General features: G+C 39.2%; 1 protein-coding gene across 1 annotated transcript in view; it reads right to left on the bottom strand.

Annotated features, from left to right (window-relative positions):
* Window positions 1-1,807: 1,807 nt before the first annotated feature.
* The window catches only part of Ifih1 (interferon induced with helicase C domain 1), a 51,662-nt gene continuing 31,281 nt past the window's right edge, over window positions 1,808-22,188 (bottom strand). The window contains exons 5-16 of the mRNA XM_055600874.1: window positions 21,078-21,298; window positions 16,518-16,728; window positions 15,258-15,475; window positions 14,030-14,146; window positions 12,355-12,478; window positions 11,546-11,821; window positions 10,802-11,061; window positions 8,414-8,563; window positions 5,638-5,799; window positions 3,164-3,351; window positions 2,544-2,634; window positions 1,808-2,456 (exon numbers count right to left, since the gene is read on the bottom strand). Of these exons, the coding sequence (XP_055456849.1) occupies window positions 2,277-2,456; window positions 2,544-2,634; window positions 3,164-3,351; window positions 5,638-5,799; window positions 8,414-8,563; window positions 10,802-11,061; window positions 11,546-11,821; window positions 12,355-12,478; window positions 14,030-14,146; window positions 15,258-15,475; window positions 16,518-16,728; window positions 21,078-21,298 (2,198 nt within the window). The 3' untranslated portion in view covers window positions 1,808-2,276. The remainder of the gene's footprint in view (window positions 2,457-2,543; window positions 2,635-3,163; window positions 3,352-5,637; window positions 5,800-8,413; window positions 8,564-10,801; window positions 11,062-11,545; window positions 11,822-12,354; window positions 12,479-14,029; window positions 14,147-15,257; window positions 15,476-16,517; window positions 16,729-21,077; window positions 21,299-22,188) is intronic.

Genomic DNA, 22,188 nt, shown 5'->3' with positions numbered 1-22,188 from the left:
GTCAGTTTAAGTGACTGATTGAAGTTACTGTCTCCAATCTTGATCTCCTGTGACAATGGAGAGGCTCCACTTTTACTGGGTGCAGGCCCTGTAGTGAATACAACTGACCCTGTTTTGTCCTCAAGTAATATATTTATTGTACCACCATCCAGGGTGGTTACTCTTCAGCGAGAACTTGGGATGCTTTTGCTCTTTCTTTTCTAGAAAATCTTTAACATCAGTTCCCTGCTAAAACCCATGTAAAGGCTGGACGAAGTGGTAAGCTGCTCTCTCCGTGGACACTGGTGATAAATCTTCTGTGCATTAGAACTGGTCTGAATTTAACCACCACTGTGATTAGGTGGCATTCCAGGATGATGCTATGTTTGCAGAAGTAAAGGCTGAGGAAGCAAGCCTGAAACTACTTGATGTTGCATTTGGTAACACTGATTTCTTTTTTTTATTAATTACAGTTTATTCACTTTGTATCCCCCCTGTAGCTCCCTCCCTCCTCCTCTTCCAATCCCACCTTCCTTCCCCATTTTCCACCCATGTCCCTCCCCAAGTCCACTGACAGGGGAGGTCCTCCTCTCCTTCCTTCTGATCCTAGTCTATCAGGTCTCATCAGGAGTGGCTGCATTGTCTTCCTCTGGGTAACACTGTTTTCTTAACGTTTGTCAAATGTTTCCTGTTTGTCAAAATGCTTGCCAATGGATATACATTATAATAGTAAGTGGAATGGTGGTAGAATCCTAAAATGACCTCCAAGATTCCTTCCCAATCACGTCAGTTCATGAGTGATATGCTGACTTATCCCTTTGCTTTGAGTGTGGCTTGGCCTACTAGCCACAGGGGATAAGGCATGCCAAGAGGCCCTTTTCCTGGGTAACTTTAGATCTTACCACTTTACAAGATTACCTATCACATCTACTTATCAAATTGATGCCTAATCCAAAGTATAATGTGTTGGGTTCCCATTACTACAGTTAAGTTCTGTGAGCTTTCTTAGCAGCTCTTGGAGTATCTCTTGTTGGCTCTGAAGAAACACATGATATGTGCTGTGGCAGGCTCCTGAAGACACCACAGAATAAAGCATTCCTATGATGTGAGAGCAAATCCTGGTGGAAAAGAAAGTAGAAATCCTAGCCAGACAGCTGCAAGGAAGCGAATTCTGAGTGAGCATGGGAGTGGATTCCTCCTTCAAGGCCTCCGGATGAGAACAGTTTGGCTGAAACCTTGATTTCAGCCTTGTGAGAAAACTACATCTAGATGTTTGGCCTACAAAACAGCTGCTGTAATAAATGCATTTAAACCCGTAAAGTGTGCCAATCTGTTGTACAAGAACGGCAAGCTACCAAAGCAGAGAAGATAGTGAAATCAACATTTCACCCATGGGGAGGCTGGTGGAGGATTGTGGAGGAAGTTAACTTGATGTGACAATTACTGGCAGCAAGGCTGGAGAGACAGCTCAGTGGTTAAGAGTGCTTGTTGCTCGTGTAGAGGACCCAATATTTGATTCCTAGCATCCACATGGTGACTCACAGTAGTCCATAACTCCAGTTTCAGGGGATGTGGTACCTTCTTATGACTTCCATAGACACCAGGTATACATATGACACACATACATACATGCAGGCCAAACATATATACACATGAAATAAATACACCTGAAAAAAATTGAAAATCAGTGTAGGGCTCATTTACAGTCCAGTACTTTCCACGACACTGGAACACTCTGCATTAATGAGTATTATCGGTAGATTTTTTTTTTTCCCTACTGTTTTGGTTACTTCTCTGTGCTTTTTTCGCAAAGTACCAAAAGACCAAATCAACTGGGGAGGAATGATTTATTGTAGTTCACAGGTGGAAGTTATAATCCATTACTGTGGAAAAGTCACGGCAACAGGAGCTTGGGGTAGCTTCTTCCATCGCATTCCACAGTCAAGAAGCAGAGTTATGAGTGCAAGTGTGGGCTCAGGCAGTTTTCTCAGTTTTATACAGCCCGGGACCCAAGCCTGGAGAATGGGACCCCCCCCCCCCAAGGTCAGAAGGCCTTCCTGCCCCATGGGTATTCCTAAAGGCCCATCTCGCCGGTGATTCTAGATCTCATTAAGTTGACCATTTTGGTTAACAATTACATTTACCAACCAGTAGGATGTATGCATTTTTTGGTGTTTCTTTACATAATTAAAAGTACAACACAACCTTATTTACATTTTCTAGCATTAGTTCATTGGTGTAATGCAAACGTTAATCAAAATCACACTCAATGTTGAGTTAGCAACAAGAATCAGGAGCTAGTCTTCATCACTGGACAGGCAATGTTCTGAGCAGTCTAGATCAGGAAACCTGACTGGCAGTTCCACCCACCTCTTATACTGCTTTTTTGATGAATTATTTTTGAAATCTACAACAAAATTCCTTATTTTAAGACAAGGCAAATCTAAACCTTTGTGCACCATCATTGTTCCCCACGCCTAGAAAACAAAAGAGAAAGAAGCAATCGTCATTCAATTTAATATTCCCTCTGATCAAAACAAAACTCAACCCACAAGTTTACTCACTTGGCCACATTTGCAGATAATCTCTCCATTTGCTTGATAATCAGCAAATTTCTTCTGTAATGCCTTGTTTTCTCTTACAATGTAGAGTCTCCTAAAATTATTGTGGAAGAAAGATCATCATTTAGTGAGATTTGACAAAATGACAATATGCAGCCACGGGTTCATGTTGAGCTTGGCAATGACCCACATGGTTGGGTTATCTGCTACCTCATTCTTTCTCATCTTCTGCTCCTCAGGATTATTTTTGCAACAAATCAGGTGAATGTCTCCATCCTACACACACCTCATAAGTGCCACTGTCTCTGGGTCTCCTTTGAAGCCTGATGTTATTTTAACTTTTCAGTCATTCAAAAAAAAAAAAAAATTGAGAACAAATTTTGATACAAGTACCTTATGTCAAAATGGCTTTGTGTCTTAACATTACTCCATGTCTCAATGGAGATTACTTTCAAACAGAAATGAGAATATAGCTGAGGAACTACAAAAGGGAAAGTTTCGAAAAAAAAAAACAACCCAAAACAAACAAACAAAAACGTACTCACTACCAAAGCAGAATATTTACAACGCCATTACTTCACTCTCTACTAAAGACATTTAAACATGGACCTTGTTGCACTCACTTGAATTCTGGTGTCATATTGACATGATGCATCTTCTCAATTACATAGATGTTTTCTCCTGAGCACACCAGCATACTACAGTTTTTACAGAGAAGAGTTATTAACGACGGATTGTTGTAATGCTTTGCAATGCTTCTTTTGACCTTCATTTTCTTTTCCAAAATACTTTGTACCTGTAATTTCAAAATCTGTATGGAGATAAGAATAGTGAATTAATTTCTTCTCCTAGTTTTATGGAAGCAAATGAGCTGAAATTTACACATCTTAGGTAGATGGTGCTCCAGAAGATAAAAATGAAGAGACGCTAGCACAGATGGATTCGGTATACAGTCTTCTACTGTAGTCAGCCTAAGTCCAAGTACCAAGAAATGATGGGGTAAAAGGTCAAGATGTGGGGGATGTTTGGGTTCATTCTACAAGTGTGATAAAATTCTAACTTTTCAGTAAGACTGACATTTCATGACATGCAAAATAGATTTTGTGTTTTGCGTCAACTCTCACTTTTTATCAGTGGTTGACTAAACACTGTTGAAAGACATTGCAAACCAGAAAAGTGGAGTTGTTCTCCTGGCAACCACCTAAGTAGCAACGCTTTCTGGGGGCTCTGAGCTTAACAACAGTGTACAGGGTCCATTGCTTTTCTTCCTCTTTCATCTATCCGAGCAGTCTTGGGAGGGCAGACCTCTTGCTCAAGGGAAACCAAAAAGGAAGTCCATTCTGGATGGATCATTTGTCATGATTTGAATATGGCTTGCACTTCTGTATTCATGCAGGAGCTGAATCCACAATGTCTTGTGTTAATAAGACTTAATAATGAAGAGAAGTGAAACTTAATGTAGTTGTGTGCTTAGAAATGGGGCCCTTGAGAATTACCGTGGCTTAGGATTTAAAAGTAGCACCCAAAGGGTTGAATTATGGTGGCTTTGTAAGGACAGAGAGAGCACAAGGAAATTTAGATACATATGCATTTCTCCATAATGCAATAACAGAGCAGAAGGTGAGGCCTCACAGAGCCATCCACATTCTTATGACTTTAACTCTGAGTCAAAGTAATAGATGTCTTTACATTACAAATCAGCCTACCTCAGGTATTTCATTAAAGCAGTGGAAGGTGAACTAGTACAGTATTTTAGTCTACAGAATGGCAGAATTTAACCTGTAAGCTACAATCGTCCTAAAATTGGCCTACACAATTTAGCAATGAACACATCAGCTTTTACAAGAATTTCAACTAATTTATTCTCTTTAGTCATAAACATGGGGGAATAAATTTATAGTAGGATTATTTGGTGAAAAATGTTTGGTTTGCTTTATATCTAATGGGGTTTAAAAATGTAAGTTTGTATGAAAACCTGGCCAGGAAACCTTGGAGTTGGTTATATACTTTGCACACCAATTTGAAAGCATCCCTTCCCTTAAACTCTATTTAGGGTAGAGCCAATTCTAATGTTAAGAAACTAACATTCACACCCATATGCAAGGGTGTGAATTTTCTTCTAAATGGATTGTTTGCTATTATAGGAGTTACAGTCTTTACTTCAGTGGTATGAAAGTTTCCTGAAATATTGTATAAATATATTCTTTTTTCCCCATGGCGTTTCCTTTACCCAATTCAAATAACTATGTCAGTAAATTGAGATTGAGCTATATGAGATATTACACGTGTTTTGATCAATCCAAATCAGCCTCAGGGTCAGTGTCTAAGTGGAGCATCTCAAAAGTAACCATCTAGTCAAGTTTTTGACATCATACTTTACAGAGTTTGTGTTTTGTGTTGTGTGTTTTTTGAGACAGGATTCACTCAGTAGCCCAGGCTGGAATTGAACATACTATGTAGTCCAAGATAGTCTAAAACTCATGGGGTAATGTTCTTGCCTCAGCCTTTTGAATACTGGGATTACAGACACGAGCCACCAAGGCTAGCTCCACAGTCCTACTCGAATTCTATAGTGCTTACTTGTGTATGATATGCACAACGCCGTTAAATGTGTGTTTACTGTTTTCCACCCCCATCCTCAACAAGCAAAGCACACACACAAATCTCTACTTCACGTATCAAGGGTACTGTGTTTCATTTCTCACCATGTTCTCTGCTTTTACAATACTGTCTGGCAGACAATAGGCATTTTATAAATATTTCTGAAATAAAGACACTGTGCTTATACATATGGATTGGATCAAATCGAAACTACCAGATATGGCTAAGTGAGTAAGTTGCACAAGTCTTTCTTGGAAGATGGCATCCTAAATTTATATTACCGAAGTTGATGTTTGGTTTCCCTGAAATGACCAAAATTCCCTCAGCATTTCTTGCCCCTACCCACAGATCTTGGGGCTTTGTGTGTGAAAAAATCTTCAGACAGAGGCTGATAACTCAGCACAATTTCTGTCTGCAGAAGTAGCCACACAGACATCAAACCAAATGTAGCCATTCTCAGATGAAAACTAAACTCAGTGGCAGCCAAGAACAATACCTCATGTGCATACTCCTCTGGGTTCATATTCTGAACACGGTTTATAGCTTTGTACATCATCTTCTCTCGGAAATCATTAACGATCTCACGTTCAGTAACTCCCGAGCCACTACTGGTAACCAGGACATAGGTACTTTCATCAGCTCTGGCTCGACCACGGGCCTGAGAACATGAACAAAAAAAGGAAGTTCTGTGTTTTGCTATGAGTTGTGTTGGTTTGGGGCCTGGGAAGATAGTCTTTGTTCGGTATCCCAGCCTTCAAATGATCTCTCTGTTCTTAGGAAAGGCAGTTATTACTCATGGCTTGTAGATACATTTTTTGAAACCTTAAATGTTCTTCAATAGTGTTCTAGAAGGATTTTGGCAACTCTCAGAAGCCAAAATAATACACCGCCCATTTAGCCCCGTTGCACTGAGCAACTGTCCTAAACTGTGGAATCCCTGGGCAGTGGCTTGGACCACTGAAGCCATCTATTTGGAAGGAGGATGAATGCGGACAAGGCACGTCTCTGACCTTGGCACCAGGGCTTCTGAGCACACAGGACTGTTCCTGGCAGCCTACTTTGGACTTTTAAGTACATTTCTCAGGGAAAAATAAAGAGAGTAAAGAGTTGAATTTCTATAGACCGCTTACAAAGGTGAAAGTTAGGCACACCAAATGCTTCTGTTCTTTAAAAAATTCAATCGTGTAAACAAGAAACCGCGATATGTACTTCCCATTTGCCTCCTCAAGCTCCTCCCAGGTCTCCTCCTCCCCTATCCACCTTGCTCTTTTGATGACCCCTAATGCCATTCATTTAGTGCTGCGTGGGTATGTGCTAAGTTGTTAATGGAACATGAACAGGGTGGTAAAGACACATTTTTCATAGTAGAAGCTTTGGCTACCTAGCTCAAGAACTTATCAACTACAATACTATTATGAAGGCAATCTACACTCATAATGTAGTCATAAGCCTCTGACTTACAGATCACAACCTGCAATAATCTTGCTTTCCAGAAAGATGGCTGCTTAATGACTTTCATCTTCTGTAAGATCTACCCAAAGATGAAAAAAAAAACAACCTTTTATGTTTTAAGAACAATGTCATGTATTTTCTTCATTATAGCTCCTTTACATATTACAACATTGTTAACATAAACAAGAGAGCTGTGAAACAGAATTACTCATTTATTTATTATATTTGCAACTAATCTCATTCAATAGTTTATGAAAAATTAAAAATATGGAAAAGTTACGTGACTAAGGGAGGAAAAGATAGAAATGCTAGGCTCCCTAAGGTCTGAATGGGATTTGTGGACAGTGTAGTTCAGATTTCTGATCCCTCTAGGGGCTCACTGACATCTTAAGACTGAGGAGGCCTCTTGACTCTTGGAATGGGGCCAATGTTATGCCCAGTCTTGGAAAATCCCAGGACATAGAAATAGCAACCAAATTAGAGTTGTTAGTTAAACTGTAAGAGGTTGCTACAGGAGTTCAACAAACAGCAGTCATATAAAAGGCGTTCTCGGCACATCCCATTTGTCTTTCTAAATGAAGATTAATCACCTTCGCCTGTGTCCACTTTCTTGATTATCTTCTTTAGGTGTGTAGATTTCATTATGTTTATCATGTCTTGTAGGTCTATATAAGCGAGTATATACCAAGTTTGTCTTTCTCCTTCTGGGATACTTCACTCAGAATGATCTTTTCTAGATCCCACCACTTGCCTGCAAATTTCATGATTTCCTCCTTTTTGATTGCTGAGTAGTATTCCATTGTGTAAAAATACCACAATTTCTGTATCCATTCCTCCGTTGATGGACATCTGGGTTGTTTCCAAGTTCTGGCTATTACAAATAAAGCTGCTACGAACATGGTTGAACAAATGTCCTTGTTGTGTACTTGAGCAAATTTTGGGTATATACCTAGGAGTGGTATAGCTGGGTCTTGAGGTAGCACTACTCCTAGTTGAAAGACAAATGGGATGTGCCTTGAACTTATGACAGGAGTCTACCACAAAAGGCATCTGAAAGACTCTACCTAGCAGTGTTTCAAAGCAGACACTAAGACTCATAACCAAACCCTCGGCAGAGTGCAGGGAATCATATGAAAGAAGGGAAGTTAGTATGATATGGAAAGGATAGGAGCTCTACAAGGACCAAATATATCTGGGCACAGGGTCTTTTCTGAGACTGACACTCAACCAAGGACCATCTATGGATATAACCTAGAACTTCTGCTCGGATGTGGCCTGTGGTAGCTCAGTAACCAAGTAGTTTTCCAAAGTAAGGGGAACACGGACTATTTCTAACAGGATCTCAAGGGCAGGCTGTTTGACACCTCCCCCCAGGGGAGGAGCAGTCTGTTAGGCCACAGAGGAGGACTTTGCAGCCAGCCCTGAAGATACCTGATAAAACAGGGACAGATGAAAGGGGAGGAGGTCCTCCCCTATCAGGGGACTTGGAAAGGGGCAGGGAGGAGACCAGGGAGGGAGTGTGGGGTTGGGGAGGGAATGAGGGAGTGGGATACAGCTGGGACACAGAGTTAACAAAATGTAACTAAAAATAAAAAATAAAAAAAAATAAAAAATAAATAAATATTGAAATGAACCCAGAAAAAAAAAATAAAATAAAATAAAAGGCGTTCTCTTGCAGTTCTTTAAGATCGGTCTTTTGGCACAAACACAGACGTATACTTAAAGTTAAGAGGTATTGTCTTGATTTAGTAGAAGGGAGAAATCCACACAGGAACACAGAAATGAGAAGAAACACGTTAGGGACAGAGCCCTGTCCATACCTGGACCATGGCTATCTCATTCGTGACGAGGCCATAACGGATAACGATATTGCATTCTTTGATATCCAGGCCTTCCTCTGCCACTGTAGTAGCTATAAGCAGATTTATTTCTCCTGTGCGAAATTTACTAATGACTTCTTTTTGTTCATTCTGTGGAAACATTTTAATAAATTAAATTTTGTGATGCTAAACACATTCAGATCTTCTAATTAGTAGAGAAAATAATAAATTGCAACTGGTCAGTGTAAATCAGAGGATTAGATCATACACAAATTTGCTGCCATCTGTTTTTGGCAATGAACAAAGACTTGGTGGTGAGACAACATTTGATTTCCAATCTGGGATTACCACACAATAACAAAAATATTTCCATCCTGCAGTCTGGAGGTGGGAAGACATTCTTTATGCCAAGGAAATAAATTGATGGGCGATTTGAGAGGAAGAAAGGGAGAGGTGTTGCTGGCTGAGAAAAGGCTTTGGCAAGGCTAAAATAGGATTTACCTTTCAATACGTTAATGTCAGAGTCTGATACTTAGGAAACAAAATTCACTGAAATTTTTATATCAGTTTTGAGACACAGAAAATCCTTCACATACTATCATTGGTCACTTAAGAATCATCCATGAAAGAAACCTATAGAATATTCCAGAAAGGACACAGGAGAAAGTCAAAATTCCAGATGCTTCCAGGGAGAGGAGCTGGGACAGTAAAAAAAAAAAAAGCTATTCTTTAATTTTATTTTCAGGAAGGTTTAAGTTTAAGCAGGGTAAACATCAGGTCTATTCAAAAGGGAACATAAATTCACAGCAAGGATTTTTTAAATGTGAAGTTTGAAAGCTAACATAAATACGTTGAAACACGAGTGCTGGCTTTTTCATTGGAAGAGTGGCTGAGCACAGACCTCATCTGATACAGACAGTCAGTGTACTTTAGTTCCATTTGACTCTCATCAGAGCTACTACGTTGAAACACGAGTGCTGGCTTTTTCATTGGAAGAGTGGCTGAGCACAGACCTCATCTGATACAGACAGTCAGTGTACTTTAGTTCCATTTGACTCTCATCAGAGCTACTAGCCTATGTGGCATTCAGTACACAGTTTTATCCTTACAAGTTAAACATAATTTACCTTCCAGACCAAGTGTGTTCTCTCATGTCCTTTCCTTCCGTCTTAAAGGGAACATGAGTTTTTATTTGGCTCATCAATGTGGAAGAACATTATAGCAAGGTCCCTGACAACTTCTGCCTTATTCCTTCATATCCATTGATCAAAATGATGTCTTTGGGACTGGGGAAATGTCTCAGTGATTAAGGGCACTGGCTGCTCTTCTAGAGGTCCTGAGTTGAATTTCTACCAACCACATGTTGGCTCACAACTATCTATAATGGGATCCGATTCCCTCTTCTGTCATGCAGGCATACATGCAGACAGAGCATTCAACATTTAAAAACATACACATATAAATAAATAATTAAAAAAAATGGTGTCTTTGATTTCAACATACAACTATGGCTTGATTTCAAAGAGTCCTTGAGTATAAAATTCCAAGCTCAGTGTCAGGCCCTCAGATCAATGTTCCTAACTTCGATCAGGACAGATGAGTCCGCTTCAGGTCATGAGGAGAGACCGCAATGCTTCATAGTTTAGCTGGCCAGCCCTAGTGTTAGACCTGATGAGGAGCTACCATGAGGGAGTGTGAACATACTGGGTTTCAGAGTGGGCAAACTCAAGTTTTCTTCTCTTAAACAAACAGTAAATGGATTTGGTTGGTTCCACTGTGTGAAGCTATGATGGCTACCACAGAACTGAAGCATACATCTTCTCACTCAGCAAGACTCAGGGGAAACTTAGCTTTCAGAAGAACATTTAAATGCTTATACGGTTCACAAGTGTCTTTTTTTTTTTCTTCTCAGAAGTGTTTTTTGTAACTGTACACACAATAAACAATATAATTTAGAAAGCTGATAAAAGAGCAGAAACCTTTTCAAAACCCTGTCCCTAACACAGCCAGGGACTGTGAGGTTCCAGGTTCTTAAGAGACTTCGTTTTACAAATATTTATTGTCCAGTTTTGATTATAATCCATACATATTGAGCAGTTTTGAGTTTCTGTTTGATTTCATACTGTAAATATTTCTTTATGAATCGTTAAGATAAGAGTTATTCATTTTTGAGATGTTCCTGTAAGTCGGTAAAAAGGAGATTCCACTATAACGTATCCCTTAACTCATCACGTACCACGATCAGCCTACCATTAACAAGAGCAAACAATGGAAACCGCGAGCCTTCTGTGAATGTATTTGTGAGATGTGAAAAACTGTAGCAACATTACAAAAGATTACAGAAGACTAGCTGAAATTTAAGACATGGATCCCAAAAGGACACCATACCTGTGTCATGGGCTTGACCTCACTGCTGTGTCCTGCTCCAATTAGGTGGTGTGCTTTGATGCCAACTTCTGCAAACTTTTCATTTTCCATAATCCACTGGGAGAGTGCATAGGTGCTCTGCCGTGTTTTCGTGAAAATAATTCCTCGAGATGATTCCTCAGTCCTTGTGAATTGTTCCAATATGGTGTTTCTTAATTTAGTGAGTTTTTCATTTTCATATTCTGGGTTTTCGGCTAGTTTTTTCAACATTTTCCTGTTATCTTTAAAAGCAATTACCAATGTTATCAGCTTGATCTAGCTAGCCCACTAAAGACACTCACACACCCCATTGTGCTGATAGAACATAATCTATTTCTGTTGACTAATTAAAGAAGAAAATAACTTAAAATCTCTTGAAAATAAAATCAGTTTGCATCAGCAAATTAAAAAAAATGACACTGGCGATTTTTACGTACTGAAACACGAAGACATGACTCATTAATAGGTAATCATGTGATATATTTAGTGCTCAGACTGTTTAGTTAATTAATTGCAATAGTCTTGGCAATAAAAGTGGATGATCAAATGATTAATTATGATCACACAATTAAAAGCTAACCTGCCATATCAAATTATAAACCACAGTCTTTATGAGATTCTTTTATCTTTCAAGATGAATTTTGAGTGCCTTCTAGAAAACTTAGAGCAGTGAGTCTCTGTCTGAGAAGACCATGAACATGTGTTTTGTGCTATATTGAGTCTTACCAAAGAATAAATCCATGAGAAATTCATCTGTTTCGTCCATTTTCAAAGATTTCTTTACATTGTCCTTAAGTTCATCATCGTGACTGCTAGCATCTTCTTCGCTCTCGTCGCTGTCCTCTAAGACGGCAAACTTCTTTTCTTTCTCATCAGCGTAGAAGCTTTCCAGGTGGCTGTACGCATCAATCATCCGGATCGTGTCGTTGATCTGCAGGGCTTCGTTGTATTTCCTCAGATGTTCCGCGCAGGCACGGTGTTTGCGATTTCCAGCCTTCGCAGCTGTGGAAGGAGACACTGAGTGAGGCCCAGGGCAGAGAGCCGTCCTACAGCAACTATGGCTCCGAACTAACTCCATCGTAGTGTTGGCATGAGCAAGGCTCCATATGTGCCAGGAGTTCTAAATCGGGTGGCTTTCAACTCCAAGGCTTGCTGCCTGAGCTCAGGGTGAGCAGCCACGTGAACCTCAACCGTAGCCGAACTGAACAGCTTGGAAAGCACGTCAGTAAAATTGCCTTTGAAGACAGAACTGTTGATAGCTGCCTTAAGACTTTATACGTAATAAAAGAAAGTGAAAACAGGGTGAATTGACACCTCTCTCCTTAGATGAGGAGCTGGAACATGTGTGGGCTTGCCCTACACACACACACACACACACACACACACACACACACACACACGCTCGCGCGCGCCCGCGACACACAAATTCTGCTTGATGCTCCCCATTTGCTTTCGGGTAGCTTCTGAGTCTAAGAGGATCATCTAAAATCTCGGTGGAAACAAGAGAAAAACTGTTAGATCAAAACCCAATTTACCTTTTTTTTCCATTTGAATGGCCCATTGCTCATAATGCTGGGTTCCAAATTCAGACATTGGACTCATTTGGCAGTAAGTTTGAATGCTTGCCATAATTTCTAGAAGTTTTTCTTTAAATGGATTCTAAAATCAATCGTCAATATATTATTAAAGTTGTTTGAAATGGCACTCATTATCTTTTTAAAAATAATTCGCATATTATTAAAAGATTGGTTTAGGAACATTACCTAGACAAAGTAACAGAACAGTCTCTGATCTCTTCCTTGTTCAATACATTTTGCTTTTACAGTCTTATTTCTACTGTCAGGACACATCAGTCCTGACACCATAAACCTCTATCATAAAATTGCCTATCTGAATTTTTTAAAAAGTAAACTCAGTGAGTGTTACAAATCTTGAAAGTTAAAGAAAATTTTTAAAAAATGGTTTGGGCTAAGGCATAATTATTTAGAAATCCTTTAATTTTATTTAGGTAATATTCCTATGTAAATACCAGGTTTCGGTATTATTATTTCCAAAATAAAAAGCATACTTTGGAAAAAAAATCCAGATATGAAAGAATGTATGTTATGTGATTTGACTTGGATAAAGTTCAAAATCAGTTAAAACTTATAGTTTCCCTCCGCATGGGGCCTGGAAGAAGGTGTTTTGAGGGCCTTGAATGTACTGTCTCTTTATCTATCTATCTATCTATCTATCTATCTATCTATCTATCTATATATATATTTTTTTTTTTTGCATAAGTTTGGTCAAATTACGAAAATCCACAGGTACATTTTGCACTTTTCTCCATGCATCATACTTTAATGAAGAGTAATTTTAAAAGTTAAGACAAAAAAGAATGGCAATTTTTTTTTTTTCAAAAGAATATCCAGAGAAATGTTTCTGGATGACCAAGAATGGAAGCATGGATTTGAGCTTTTTGGGGAAATGCAAGTGACAGAAATGTAAAAGTGAGTATAGTATGGTCAACGTGCCAGCACAGCTCTAGTTCAGAATGAAAATGGAGGACGCTGACCCTGCTTTGATGCCCACAACACTTGGAGCATTACTTCCTCCACACACACGCCATCATTTAGTCCCACTTGCCTTACCAGTTAGATTCTCAAGGGAACTAAACTTACACATTTCTAAAACCTATCAATTCTACAAAATAAAATACTGGAATCATCTACTAAACATCCAAACTGAATAGAAGTTTTTTTGTTTGTTTGTTTTTTGTTTTTTTAAATTAGTGAAAATATTCACCAGAAAAGCACCGGTACATTAAATATTTCATTTTTTTTAAATAATCTGTTTCCCAAAGATAGAAAATATGCAAATGAGGATTTCTATTATCATTGCAACTGCAACAAAATGGCTCCATGGAATGTCAGGAAATCAATCCTTCAGAATACCAAGTCACTAAGAGGGTATTGACTCCCACAAATCCTCTACTTTAGCTATCCAAGCCTCCTCAGCCCAGAACTTCCACTGTTCCAAGATTCATATGTAGCCAAGCCAGAAGGAGGAAGATGGTGGAAACAGTGAGTAGCAGTTTTTGCTGCCTTGTATCGATTTTTGATAGAACTGTTAAATGGGAATATTCAGATGGTGAATGTGAAATAGACCCAGCCATCTTCCAAATGGATATGGTGTTGCCAGTCAAAAACCTATGAAATGCTAAGTGCATACTTCTCTGGTATCATCAGCAATCACAAACTTCTTGCACGGTTCCTTTATTTGGTGCTTGAGTTGACCAAGATTCTCGTTCACTGTTTTAATGGTGAATGCATCAAGATTGGCACATATCTGGAAAAGAGACACTTTAAGTATTCTTTTCTTATTTTTGTGTTATATGAAATTTTTAGTATAAATATGTAACGTAGCAATTCATTCAAGTAACATGCAGCATTATTTATCAAATACAGTTTTTTAGCATTGCTTACTATGGGTTTAATTAACTGATGATCAACAATATCTGTTCTGATGTCCTCCAAAAGTGTATTCCAAGTCTTAATTCTAGAAAAAGATGCCCTTTAAATTTCATTTTGTAGCCGTAACATAGGACTTAGAGAGATTTATGTGAACTAACAGGATAGTTATGTGGTAACTCTTATCTGATTATATCAGGCAGCTGTGTTCACAGTTGTGCAGGATGTTAATAGATCATAATCTCATCCTTTTCTAAATGCAAAGGAGACTGCACAAGGGAACGAGCTGCCTTAGTCTTTGTGCCTAGATGACAGGTAGACATTATGCCATTATCCCGGTAATAAGATATATCTTGGAGACAATCCCTTTCTGAGTCTTGTTTGCTTTAACAATTTCTCCTGAATTCAACCTACAGTGTGAGGCTTAGATCTCTGGAGTCCTTACCACCCGAAATCAACAGCAGTACTTTAAATGGCACCCCAATTTTGGGAAGCTCTGAGTGTGCCTCTGAGAGAAGATCCTCCTATCTCAATTTCCCACTCTCCCTACCCCTTATTTTGAGATGTTCTCACTCTGCAGCACTGGCTGGCCTGGAGCTCACTACGTAAATAATCTGCTCGGCTCTACTTCCAGAGTGTCAGGACTAAAGGTAGGAAGCACCACACTTGCCTTTTCACTTTTAATTTGAGTAACCCATACTCTAGACTAACACACAATGAAAAAAAGACATGGAAGGCATGCTGCTTTGAAAGTCATGGAGTAGCAAGCCCTCAGGAGTGAAAACGATCAACCTTTGCTCTGTATCACAAGTATTTATCAAGAATATCACTTTGTTGTAGAAGGCTGAGGCTATTTTCAAAAGGCAGAGCCAACAGCTTTCATTTAACTGATGACATTGACACTTGAACTCTCAACATTACTTAAAATCCTAAGAAGTGCAGGCATTTGACACAGCTGTTTTTGGTTATACACACACTGAGCGACTTACATTTAAGATATGCTTTTCGGCCTCAGATTGCTTTTTGGCTCCTCCAACACCAGGCGAAGCTGTCAGTCCTAGTATCTGCGGCAGGTGAATTACTGGCTTGTTTTGTTTCTTGAGGGTATTATTCTTCAACTTCTGCTTCAAATACCGTCTCATGATGTTGTTATAGACTGCCTCCTTGTTGGTGTGGTGACACTCGTCAATGATAATGAGGGAAAAATCTTAATGGAAAAGGGAGAAGGTCTGTTTATCCAAATAAGCATGTCAGCGCGAGACAAGCTCTTTGGAGCTAAAGGAGAGAGCTACCACTGAGAGACAGTGGTATGTCAGCCCTATGTCCGTCTGCTGGTATGACTTCACCTGTGACCAGTTACAAGGTTTATGAATACAAAGTTTGTGAATGTGAATCATGGCACTGTTTCCGCTAGCTATTATCTGTGTCTCAAGACAGGATTCAGGAAGTGTTAGTGAAATTTACACCTTTTTTTTTTTTTTCCCAAACAAGCAAACAGCAACAACAGTCACAAAATCTTCCCAGCACTCTCCTTTCGTTCTTGAATAAAAATTTAATTTTAGGGCTGATACAGTCAATTTCTGTAATACCAAGTGTAAACAATACTATCTACAGGGGCATGATTTTGTGTTTTTTAAGCTTTGCCTTTAATTATTATGATTGATTTTTACTTTTCTCCCCCTTTTACCTAATTATTTAACTATTCCAAATAATGTAGGCAGGATTGTAGTTTTATTCTACTGTAAAGAATGTAGTTCTAATAGGATCTATCATCAAATATGTGTGTGTACATATATTATACAATGTAATTATTCTCCCAGAGAAACCCAAGCAGAGTGATGGCAGAATGGAAGAACTGCTGAATTCTCAAAGGAACTGTTCAGAGGAACTCTGGTAAGGTATGAGTCAGTCAAGAGGTAAGTTGAATGTGTGTGTGTGTGTGTGTGTGTGTGTGTGTGTGTGTGTGTGTCTCACACAAATAATGGTAGAACACAGTGACTGCTGGATGCTTGATTTAGTACCGATATACTTATGCAAAAGCAAGCCATCAAGTTAAAACATTTTTCTATTTTTGTTCATTTTTTTTTCCAGGAAGTAGAACACTTCAATGAAGTCTTATGAAATAAAAAATAACTTAAAATAAACTAAGGTTACTTTTAAGCATGTAAAAACCTACTTGACTAGCAACCTCTGCTGCTGTCTTTAATATTTCTACCAGTCTTTTTCAAAAAGTAACGACTCCAACCAACCTGACAGCTGTACGCCATCATCTTCTCCGCTCTCCCGATTAAAGAGGGAATTTTCAAGGATCTGAGCTGTGCTGATAATAACATCGTAAGATTTGACAACTTCTGGAAACGATATTTTCAGCTGGGTATCACCACTTAACCCAATAATGCGATACCATTTCTTTAAAAATGGGTTGAATTCTTTGCGGAAAAGTTGTTCAGCTAACATCACCTTAAAAAAAAAATGAGAACATACAGAATTTTTTAAAATTCAGAAAAAATAGAGAGGAAAGCAAAGTGAAAGGCACAGGAGAATATCAAAGGCCTATATGTGGACTTTTAAGAGAAATGTTTACATCTAATCAGTGAATTTGACATTACCGTCTGTGTCATTCCTTCTATTCATCTGACATTAAATATCCATTGTGTTCGTATGTAGATGTAGACATTGTATCTAGACCACAAAGGTATTTAAGATAAGGCTGATAAAACTTAAGAGTAACTCAGTCTAGCTGAGTATATATTCCATGACTAAGGACAACCCATCACACAGGATGTAATTATTCCCCCAGAGAGACACAAGCAGAGTGACAGCACAGAGAAAGGCTAGCTGACCTCCCAAAGGAAGGTTTGCAGGAACTTTGGTAAGCTGGGGGTCAATCAGGAGTTAACCTGAAAGTGTGGTTGATACAAAATTGATTCTTAATGTGTAGAGCAGGGTCAGCTGGGAACAGTAAGTGCACTATTTTAAATTCAGTTTAACAGCTCTCAGGATGGTCATGAGTTCGATCCTAGGGATCCTTTATTCTTAGTGCCTGGGATCCTCCTAGAGGCTGTCTGACTATAAAATTGGAGAGAGCGGGGAACCTGCATAGTACCATCAACACATTTCTTAGAAGAATGTATGGGATGGAAGAGAATGAACTACTACAATGGCTTTGTGAATGTCTGAATAAAAACAGAGTAGCAAGCAAGGGGGAGAGAGAGAGAAAGAGAGAATTTACCTCCTTTCCAGCTAACTCTGTCTCATTATCTGCCGAAAGTACCACTGACACCTATGATTGCTAGTCACTCAGAATACCTCCCAGATGAAGAGGAAGATAAGCTAGAATATTTTATTCCCAAATTTTGTTTTGATTGAGAAAGGGTCCAGGCTGGTCTTGAACCACCTATGTAGCTTAGGATGACCTTGAACTCCTGATCCTTCTGTCTCTGTTTCTACCTCTTTTGGGTGCTGGAATTACAAGCATGCTCCACCAAGCAGGAGTCTGAGTGCTGCTTCTCTGCTGAGGACAGAACTCCAGGTTTCCTGTATGCTAAGCAATTACTCTTCACACCTGGGCTATATTGCCAGCCTGAGTCAGGCTATCTCGAGGGTTTCCTTCATTCTAGGAGTTTGTAAAAGGATGGTAGTCCAGGAGTATATATATATCAAACAGAAAGCTGGCAGGAAGAATGTCAAGGCCAGGCTTCAGCACACTCTATTCCTCATAATGTGATCCCCTGATAACGCAGTCACTGTGGGACAATCTTGAGACTCACTCTGGGTGCGACTGACTTCCCACTGAAGGACACGGAGAAAGCCAGATGCAAGGCTGACATGGCTAATTGGGAGGTGTGTGGTCCTCTTGGAGCCTTTTCCTGAGATGTGACAGAGTGTGTGCCAAGACTAATCAAGCCCAACTGCTACCCACTTCTGCTGAATCATATGGGGCTGCACTGCAGCATCTGAAGGAACCTGGGATTTCTCCCTTGTGATGTTGAAGCCCTAGATAGGAAATGGAAAGTCTGGGAGCACAGGTGGTGTTTTCATTTCTCTCTGCACTTGAACGCTGTAACTCTGGAAAGGATGGAGACAGAAGTAAGCAGTATTAGAGACCAGGGTTTCTGTATTCTAGACTAAAAGTTACACTACATTGCTAGTGGGCTGACCATGAACATGCTGCCTTACTAAGTTAGAGATTTCCTGCCAAAGACACCAATAATTACAGCTGAGCTACTTTAATTAAATTGAGAGTTACTGGAAAGACTTGCAGTGACCTCCGGGAAAACCAGAAGGAGGCAGAGAAGGACTGAGGGATGTTCTCAGTGCTCATTCAGTGGGGAAAAGTTAGCTTTTATGTCTGGAACTCAGAAGCTTTGATACTTAATGGGAAATTCTCAGTTACTCTACTGAATCGTCACTCCAGCTTCAGAGGATCCAACACCCTCTGTTGGCCTTTAGGAGCGTCAGGCGTGCATGGGCTGCACAGACACATAAAATAGTAAAAAATGGATCTGAAAGGATCAAACGACACGAATAAGAAAATGCTTGCACTGACGCTTGAAAATTAGTTGCACAGAAAAATAAATTAAGAAAGTTTTAACCTAGGATGCATTTTGATGTACAAAATGTACTTAGTCCTGCCTCACCTCTCCCCCATTCCACATTACTAAGACTGTATCTCTGGCATTTGGTCAAGTTCTAAATACTGTGTCTGCAAGAATATGAGGACACCAAATCTTGAGGAGCCTGGGAATCAGTTACATAAATAATGAAAGGAACTGTGCATCAGCCAGTGCCCACAGGAGGCTGCCTTTTCTTTGCAGAGAGCTGTGGCAAAGTAGGAGAGATAGGTTTACGCTTCCAAATGACAGAGGAAAGAATGACTGTGAGTTTCATAGAATACACAAGTTTGGGTGAATGCATGCACTGATTTCTTTGAGTGGCAAATGTGGAAAGAGTAGCTGTGATTGTTTAGAAAGACGGAGGAGGTATCCTTGGTACCAGGCATTAACTGGCAGAAGTGAAAAGTCTGTCTCAGTTCTTATAGCCTATGGTCCTATGGCTAGATAAGGAAAATAAGGGAAGGAAATGAATGAGAAATGGGCTTTGAAGTTACATGGTTTGAATGAGGTTGTATACTTAACAAAGAGACAGATAAACAGGGAAGAGAGCCTTTGAGAAGAGCAGCAGTGAGGTTAAGATTCTCAAAATGGTGGTCCTGCCTCAAAGAAACAAAGAAACAGTTTAAGTGTGTTTGGATTCTTCTTTTCCTGTGGACCTAGGACGCAGTCCTGTCCTATATGTGAAGTATTTGATTTCATTAAGTTCCAGTGATAAAGAAAGATAAGAAAATATGAAAATTTAATGAGCCATTAGTCAGTTCTTTTAAAGTATGAGCACACACACAGAGGGTGGGGAGGGAGAGAGAGAGAGAGAGAGAGAGAGAGAGAGAGAGAGAGAATATAATTTTAACTTCAAACATGGAAGCTAATAGGCAGACATAGGATTTAAACTTATATTTAAAAAAGGAATAAATGAAAAGTTTTGAGCAAATAAATATTAATATATCATTATCACCTGCAAAAGAAAATTAAAAACCATCTTCTTATGGTAGATATAAAGGTATAAAGGTAGGTCCCTTTGTCTTGTTTTGCGAGTGCTGGATTTCAGATCCAGAGCCTGGCCTGTTTTAGGCAAGAGCCACATGCCCAGTTCCAGGAGAGCACGTTAGACTCAGAAGGTACATGCATGTCTGTTTCAAACATTGTGATGGAAATCACTCCATATGTTTTTTAGTATGGCAAAGCAGCTTCCTACCAAAAGTTCTGGACTAATATAAATCTTAAAAAATTAAAAGCAGTCTTAGAAGTCTATTGGTACAATTTATTTCTTTTTTAAAATTTATTTTTATTATATGCTTACTGGTGTTTTGCTTGCATGTATGCTTGCATGTAGGAGGACATTGGATCCCCTGAGACTGGAGTTACAGACAGTAACTGCCATGGGGATGCTAGGAATTGAACCTGGGTCCTTTGGAAGATCAGCCAGTGCGCTTAACCATTGAACCATCTCTCTAGCCCCGATGTAATTTCTATAAGTGAATAAATGATAATAAGAAAAAGGCTGGTCACAAAAAGCACACTAAATTTTATTTTATAGAATAGGAAACATTAGTATTCCTAGTCTACAAGTGTATAAATTCTCATCTATCTAAATAAAATTCAAATAAATAACTTTTGTTTTCAATGTTAATATGAAAATGGTTTGGGGGGACTTTTGCAAAATCTAAATCTTCAAATAAAAGTTCAATAGCATTTAATGTAATACATACTTACATACACTCTTCCAAAATAATTTGCCTACTTGAAATAGATAAAACAGTCACTTAATTTTCTCTTTGTCTTTCAGTCACACTCTGTATGTTCTGGATAAAGAGGATGTACTATGCTTCATTAAAGATTACTGGCTAACGAGACTTTGAAAGAAAGTGGTTGATCCCAATTCCAGGAACATTTTCAGGTCACATGCTCACATTCATTTTCCTTACAGTGTGTGTGTGTTGGCAAATTTAATTTTTGTACGTAAGTTAGAACTATCTGATTTAATGGTCTAGTTTTATGAAAAAAAATAAATTTTAAAGTTACTCTCTTGAATTTTAGATACATAAGTTAAAGATGAAAATTAAAATAAATGGCTTACTTGACATTACACCTAATTAGATGAAATCTGTGAGTGATTCATTGTTACCAATGTTGTCATCTAATAGATTCAGAGTAATGAAACGGAAGTGGGAATCCTGACACAAACGTGGATACCTTATTGACAAGGATGATAACCTTCCCGGGTTCAGATGCCTGCTTCTTCTTGTCTAAGTGATCTTTGGTGATGTAAACAGCCACTCTGGTTTTCCCACTCCCTGTGGGGAGACAGATGATAATATTCTTCCCCTCCAATGCCGGTTGGGCCACTTCCATTTGATAAGGCCTGAGCTGCAGTTCTGGCTCGGGAGATGTTCTCTGTGTCCCCATCCTTTCATCTGAAGGAAGTGAATATGGAAGAGCAGCATAAGAGAAAGCAAGGAAGAGGCTGAGGCTCAGGAGTCTGAAGCTGCAGGCAGGCTTATCCTGGTTTAAGTTTCTTTCCTTTGTGATCCAAACCACCCCATTTTCTGTTTTCCATAACAGGTAGTGTCCGCTCTGCCTTTCAGGATATGACCCAGGTCCCCTATCATAACACGAATGAACAGTATGGAGGCCTTGAGAGGAGACAATATGAGGAGTTCTCAGAGAGACATTCCCCCCTTTGGATCACAGAAAGGATTTGTAGGTTCCTATTTGTAACACACAGGGTTTTTTGTTCAGCCGTTTGTCCTGGTTTCTCTTCCCTACCTGTAAACCAAGAAGAGCTAGAAAGACAGGAGTCATTATTTCTCACTGCTCTCACTTACGTTTTTTTTTTTTTTTTTTATTAAAGAGAAAAATAACAGCTGGAACTACTTCCTTCATTTGCTAAAATATCACCTGACAACGAAATGCCACAAAACACGTACCTGCTATCATCTCTTTGTATCTGTGTGGCTTTAGGGGCTAGGTCTGCCTACAAGCTGGAACATCGCTGGTTTAGAATGTGCATGTATGTCTCCTTACAAGTGATTTCTACTTATAAACCTGTTTATATACGTAAATGTTTTATTTAAAAGCTATCTTTATTATTTAAGGAGTAACGACAAAATATTTCTATGTGTTCATCACAAATTTTGAACTACAGTTTGGACACAGTTGATAGGATCTGTACCTGTGTCCCTGGTGGACGTGGAAAGCTGCCTCTGTGTGTAGAGAAGAAGGCAGGGGGAGAGAGAGAGAGAGAGAGAAAGAGAGAGAGAGAGAGAGAGAGAGAGAGAGAGAGAGGAGATCTCTTGTATTCAAG

The sequence above is a fragment of the Psammomys obesus genome, unplaced genomic scaffold, assembly GCF_907164565.1.
Source record: "Psammomys obesus unplaced genomic scaffold, mPsaObe1.curated_primary_1811, whole genome shotgun sequence".
In the NCBI taxonomy this organism is placed as follows: domain Eukaryota; kingdom Metazoa; phylum Chordata; class Mammalia; order Rodentia; family Muridae; genus Psammomys; species Psammomys obesus.
The sequence above is the reverse complement of the archived record's forward strand: the minus strand, read 5'-3'. Positions and strand labels throughout refer to the sequence as shown.